The following is a 7,291-nucleotide window of genomic DNA, read 5'->3' as shown; positions in this document are numbered from 1 at the left end:
ATAACTAGGCTTATTCCACCTGGCCAAAAGAGCCTGAGAAAAAAGTCAAAGAGTCTATTGAGGTTATGTAAATATGCTTATGGATTAGTAGTTGACTTTCCTTTGATTGAAGTCCCAAACTGCCTACCTAAATGGAAAGTGAAATAAAAGGAAAGAACAAAAGAATCATACAGTAGAAGAACAGGGTTATTTCTTCACACCTGGAACCAGATATGTTTAAAGCCAAATAAAGGGCCAGGAAAATTTTTGATGGTTTTTACTGAATTTTTTTTTCTATATGACCCCAAGTGCACATTAGAAGGACTTCCACACAGTTCACAATATATGTCACTTTCATGCTTATTCACAAAATAAATACCTTGAACAAATTGGCCCCAGAGTACCACAAATACAAATTACACTGAATGAGAAAACAATACTCACACAATGGGAAGGCAGAGAAGTATAGATGGATTTCAATGACCTCTCTCCTTTTACTGCCTCTACTGAGCTTCCTAATAGCCATTTAACAAGTGGGTGTCACTCCAGTGGACATTTAAAGAAGAGAGAGGATGTTTATGTGATATGGTTTCTGAAGGCCAGGGCCTTGTGGAAGGTCCGACTGAGAGCATTCTTCACCTCATTATTTCTCAGGCTATAGATGATGGGGTTCAGCATGGGAGTCACAACAGTGTAGGACAATGATATCAATTTCTTACTTTCAGGTGAATTATTTGATTTAGGTCTAAAGTAAGTGAGGCTTGATGACACATAGAAAAGAGAGACAACGAGGAGGTGCGAGGAGCAGGTAGAGAAGGCTTTGTGCTTCCCTTTAGCTGATGGAATCTTGAGGATGGATGCAGCAATGCGAGTGTAGGAACATAGGATCAGCAGGCAGGGTATCATGACCACCAGAATGGTGCCTACAATGGCATAGACCTCAAACCGTGCCGTGTCTGCACAGACCAGCCTCAGCACAGGTGGGCTGTCACAGAAGAAGTGGTTCACCTTGTTGTTGGCACAGAATGGAAAACTGAAGAGCCATGTGGTCTGCACAGTGGCTACAGGGAATCCTGGAAACCAGGAGGCAGCAGCCAGTTTGGCCCGTGTGCCTTGGTTCATGATGACTGGGTAATGCAAGGGACTGCAGATGGCTACATAGCGGTCATATGCCATGGTGGCCAGGAGGAAGCATTCAGCCACTCCAAAGAAGAAGAAGAAATACATCTGAATGGCACAACCAAGGAAGGAGATGCTTGTGTCCTGAGCAATCAGGGTCCCCAACATTTTGGGCACAATGACCAGGTTAAAACCAATCTCTAAGATGGATAAGTTCCTGAGGAAGAAGTACATTGGGCTTTGCAGCATAGGGTCAGCCAATGTCACCAGGATGATGAGGCTGTTTCCCAGCAGAGTGACCAGATAGATGGCTAGGAATGTCAGGAAGAGCAAGGTCTGTATTTCAGTAGACAGGGAAGAGAAGCTCATGAGGACAAACTCAGTTACTGCTGACCAGTTTCCTGCAGCCATGGACATGAACATAAATACCCTTTGTGCTCATGGACATATATTCTTGATTGCGCAAATCAGATTCTGGATTTTTTTTTTTCAGACTCCTGATAATTGTCATGGAAATAGCTAAAGTCAGATCTGTTAAAAGAAAAAAGGACCTTGTGATGCTTAAAACCAAAGACAAATATATTGACCAAACACCTAAACTCTCATAATGTCAATAATTACTTTTATTTTATTATTTTTAAAAATCATTCATTTTATAAAACAAGTTGAACATTTTATGCAGTCCCATGCTTCTTTAAGTAACTAGGCTGAATGAAAAATATCCTGAGTCACAGTGAAAAAATAGTATAAAAATTCCATTTACCTATTATATATTAGGTACCATTCATCAGTATGTCATTGTTTCCATCTTCATCTACTGACAAAATTAATAGGTACTTTTATGAGTGCCTCAGGGACTATGCCTCCAGAAGACTTTAACAAAATACACAGTTTATTATTATTTTTGATTCATAGGAGGAAGGCATTCCTAAAATCTATTTTAGTGGGTCAGATTATACAACGCCTTCATTGTAGTAACTGCAGGCTCCCTCAACTCACAAAATTGTAATTCTTTATTACTTACCCAGTTAATGGGTGCCAATCCTTGGATCTTCATCTTAAGTCTATCAGAGCCAAAATTGACAATTGGTTGTCAATAGTTTTATAATCTATTGTATCTCAAAATTATCCCAAGAATATAAAATATAAGGAAGTGGAAAATTAATGTTTTTAATGGGTTTCAAATAATTTAAAATGGATAAACTCCAAGTATCCCCAACAAACAAGCAACCCCTCCAATAATAAGTTCCTTAAAATTTTTGTTAAACTTCTGATGAACATTATCATGAAATTTCAAAGGCAGACATTCATCAATAGTTCATCAACAACATGAAATAAGAGGTAGATTTTAAATGACATGAAAATTTCAATACTTATTCAGTTATTATAGATTAACTGGTGTGATGATGTGTGAGGGCTGACTGAGTCTAATGAAAGAGATATTTGAGTAATTTTAAATACGTACAAAATAATTGATAGAAATGGAAATGATATATAGTATTTATGTGTAATTCAAAAAAATTAATGAAATATAAATGAAGCATACAGTATCTTGGAGGGTGCATAGGAAGAATAAGAACACCTAACACAAACAGTTAATACTTTTTAGGTAAAGAGAAAATAAATTTGGCTGAAACATAGACATGAGAGTCTTTATGGATTATGAAAATATTAGAGCAAAAACAAATTCTAAAAGTTGAAACAAATGAAGTGCAGACATATTTCAAATACAAGAATATATGTTTAAGAATAGCAAGTATAGGAAGAATACAATAAAGCCCAGCTAAACCCTCAACTTCTAGCACATAATTATATCTAATATGGGAAATAATCTAAATACTGAAATTAAGCTGTAGACAATTATAAAGAAAATACATTCAGATTTAGTTTTAGAGTGCTGATATCTAAGCAGGATACTACCACAACATTCACAAGAAGAAAGATGACTTGGCCCCTATGAAATTAAGTATTTTTGAACACTTAAAAGTAAAAATTGAGCAAAAATTAAAAATCAGAGAGAAATCTAGGATATGTGATAAATATCCAAAAAGTAGAAAAAACATACAAAAGGACATAAAAACAAATACAAAGACCAAGAGAATAGATTAAAAAACCAATAAATCAATTCATACTCACACAGTGAACTCATATTTGATGATGTGTCATGGGTGTACAATGGATAGTCTTCAATAATGAAAAATATTTTACCCAATTATGTTAAAAGTTAAGAGAAAAACATTATAGGTCAAATGCCAAATATGTTTAAAATTATATACTAAAGATATTTTTAACTAGGAATGTTCTACAATTTTAGATTAAACTTGGAGAATTTTATTTTCTAGAATTGTCTCTTTATACCTGTTATGATATTATAACATCAACTAATGAATGAAAATAACAGATATAGCAACATTTGACATAAATTTATTTATTATTGGCTTCTGGGCAGCCAATTAGAACTGTGTTATAAGTGAAAGTTTAACAGCATTAGAAGATATTCCATGTGTTTAGTTCAGTGGATGCTATAAATATTATGTTTACTTAAGGCAAATAGGTTAATTTTACAATACAGCATTATATCTATGGATGTCGAAATTGCCAATGTATTCATGTATTATACTATTTCTCTTAAGAAAGTTATTGTGTTTTATTCTTTATTCCATAATTTCCACATTACTTACCTTGATGTACTTTTGTATTTAGATTAACATGTAAATAGGAATAAAAATTTGTGCAATATTTAAAAGATAAATGACAAACTTGAAACCACATTAGCAGCAATTCAACAAATAATAAAACATATTTGTATAACCAATTTATCAAGCAATCACATCAATCAGTCATTGGCTTCTATTGCTATTAATTTATCATTACAGATTGAATAGTATTCAGATATATTTTTGTTACTATATTATATTTACAAATTAAATAATGGCAGGATGGAAACTTAGAGCCATTATATGGACTTGCATGACTGGTAAGGATCACACAGAAGATGTGAACCAAGTCATTCTAGACTTTGTGCTACTAAGGGAATATAGGGCAGTATTTAGAGAAACCAAAATGCATTTTATAAAGGGAAAAATTCAATATGAGTATAACTGAGTGGATAAATAAAGGCAAAAACTGAATTTGGGCCAGTAAACTAGTTTTGGGACTTATATTGCATGCTGATATGTTTTATTCTAAGATGAACCAAAGCATAAAGATTTTGAGTATAATAAAGACAGATTACCTCAAATGAATTTAACATAAATTCTGAATACATAAAGATGTGTTGAATAAAATGAGGTGTGTGTGTGTGTGTGTGTGTGTGTGTGTGTGTGTGTGTCTGTGTCTGTGTTCACTATTACTGCATGCAGAGAAGCCAATTAGGAGTTTCCACCACTGATCCATGTGTAAGTTTCATTTCTAGAGTGATGGTGGTTTGTTAAAAGTCTGAAAACAGTTGGGATGTCTAAGGAATGTATGCAAGATAGAGGGAAGAAGGCCAATGTATCCCTGACAAGTAGAGTTTAATGGACTTAGGAAACAAAGACATAGCACTTGAGCATCTGATTTCCCCAAGAGTCTGTCTGCTGAGAGTTGTGATAAGCCTGGGATCACTCTCCTCTGTTGTTCTATTCTTTCAGAAAGCCACTTGTCCCTCCAGACCCGTATTCAGAATCACAGTCCCTGGGACTTTCAAGGGACCCTTGAGACCCAGCAGTAAAAGCCTGTTGATTTCTGCCAAGAGAAGTCCACTCTCATTACTCCAATGTGCTGCTCCTGGGCTGAACTATGGGTCTTCAGTCTAAATGATGTACTAACGGACAGTTACTCTCTGTGTCCTCATTAAAAAGTTGTTAATGAGCCAATGAGACACTCTGATGCCAGAGAGCACACACAATCAATGATCTCAGTGTCCTATACTGGGGACCTGGAGGGAAACTTAAGTGTCAGATCTCGGAAAGGGCAATGACCCAGGTAGCCTAGCCAAACCTCTTGATAAGCTTACTATGGCAAAGGGATCTCCTCGGGAACACATCCTCCTTGGCCTGAAAATTTATGGGAATGACTGCTATCCAGAAAAGCAGTGAATTTTCTTAATGCCTTCTTCTTAATGCCTTCAGCTCTTCTTAATGCCTATTCTTCTAACCTACTGCCATGGAGCACTTTGTATTCTGAAATGAAGAGATGACTCTATGCTGCTTTAACTAGCTCATGGACATCATCTCAGCCTTCTGGCTAGTCTCTATCTTACTGTGTGAATCCCTTTGTTACAAAGTCATCTCATTTCTACAACAGTGAATCTTCCAGTGTATGGTTGAATGTTACCTCATGCTTAATATTTTAAATACACATATCATATACCATGTTGTTTAAAGTGTGTAGCATGCACTACTCTTCTTTCTCTATCCTCTAATTTTAGTAATGAATACCATACCTTCACCACCATCCTAATGAAGAAATATGAATGGTTAATAGATATTTGAAATAGTGCTTAACATCCTTAACCATTCAACTTCTCTGAGATTTCATCTCACTCCAATGAGAAAGATTATGATTAAGAGACCAACCAACAACAAATTCTGGTGAGTGTGTACAGTAAGAAAAACCCCATGTACTGCTGCATGAATATAAACTGGTGGGATCACAATGGAAATCAGTATGGAGTTTTGGCAAAACCTAAAAGTACAATTACCATATGACCCAGCCATACCACTGGGGGAACACATGTGGACTGCCAAGTCAACATACCACAGAGATACTATTATGTGCATCCATGCTCACTATTGTCTCATTCACAATAGTTAGGTAATGGGCCAGCCTAAGTGCTTGCACTTAATGGAATTTCACATGGTAGTAAAGAAACATAAATTCATGACATTAATGGGAAAATCTAATATGTGGAATTTAGATTTGAATTTGTGAATGTGTATATGTGTGCACATGTGTATGTGCTGTGTGTGTGTGTGTGTGTGTGTGTGTGTATTGAAACTAGAATGGGAACTATGTGAAGGGAGGAAGAGAGCTTAATGGAGAAGGAAAGAGGAAAATGCAGGATATGTGACATGAAGCAGGTGGTGGTACCATTTATTGGAAGCAAGGGATTCAGCAAGAAGAGGATAAGGATGAGGAAGGGCATTGGAGGAGGGAGATGAATTAAAACAAAATGAAAATCCCATAATGGGGCTGGAGAGATGGCTTAGTGGTTACAGGAAGTTACTGTTTTTATTAAGGATCCAGGTTCAGTTCCACATAGTGGCTTACAATCATCACCCATAATTTCACTTCTAAGAGATCTGGAGTTTTTTATTTTGTACACATAAAATAAAAATAAATAAATCTTAAAAATGTTTTAAAAAGAAGTTGGATAGTGATGGCACAATTTAATCACAGCACTCAGAAGGCAGAGGCAGGTGGCTCTCTGTATGTTTCAAGTTAGCCTGGTCTACAGCCAGGGCTATACAGAGAAACCCTCTCAAAAAACAAACAAACAAACAAAAAAGAAAGAAAATTAGAAAAGAAAATGCCATAGTTAAACCCACTGCTTTCTATGCCAAGTTAAAAGTTAATTGAAATGTGTATAAATGAATAATCTTTATAATTAACTATTATAATGAAAATTTATGTGAAACTCCTTAAGTGTCCTTTTGGGTACTTTAAGGTATGCAGTGTAATAAGTGTTGTGATATGTACTTTTTAAATTACAGATGACCCTAAAATTAACAGCTGAGTAATTTGTTCTGAGTTCTACAAGATACTCAGAATGGTGCACATAGAATTATGGCCCAGGCATCTGGCTACAGAGTTCATGCTCTTATTATAGGCTTTTGTACACTGTTTTAACTTTCTGTTTGTGTCTTAGAATGCCCTTTGTATTCATCCTCTCCTATCTTGGCTCCAATTATTTCTTGTGCCTTTTATATTGGTATTGCTTTTATTCATTTTATACTAGGGCACATGGTCTTAATGTTACATGTCCGTCTTCCCACTGGAGTAGGTCTTCTTTCTCATCAAGTATTTATTTAGGTTCAGTAACCAGTTTTTACTGAATCTTTTGGTATATATTTGTTTAATCATACGTTCTCTTTAAAAAGACTGGAAATGCACTATAGACCTTTTTCTTGCTGTCATGTCTATACTATCACATGTACCCATCTATTCCTATGCCCATCAAGAGAACCTGTTTTAGTTCAATTGCTTATGT

At 35.6% G+C, this 7,291-nt stretch overlaps 1 protein-coding gene across 1 annotated transcript; it reads right to left on the bottom strand.

Moving 5' to 3' along the window:
* Nucleotides 1-555: 555 nt before the first annotated feature.
* On the bottom strand, nt 556-1,521 carry LOC127228129 (olfactory receptor 10A5). Its single transcript, XM_051192604.1, has one exon. The coding sequence runs from the start codon at nt 1,519-1,521 to the stop codon at nt 556-558; it is 966 nt and encodes a 321-aa protein (XP_051048561.1).
* Nucleotides 1,522-7,291: the final 5,770 nt, after the last annotated feature.

The sequence above is a fragment of the Phodopus roborovskii genome, unplaced genomic scaffold (genome assembly GCF_943737965.1).
Source record: "Phodopus roborovskii unplaced genomic scaffold, PHOROB, whole genome shotgun sequence".
Lineage (NCBI taxonomy): Eukaryota > Metazoa > Chordata > Mammalia > Rodentia > Cricetidae > Phodopus > Phodopus roborovskii.
This window is presented reverse-complemented; position numbering and strand designations above follow the sequence as displayed.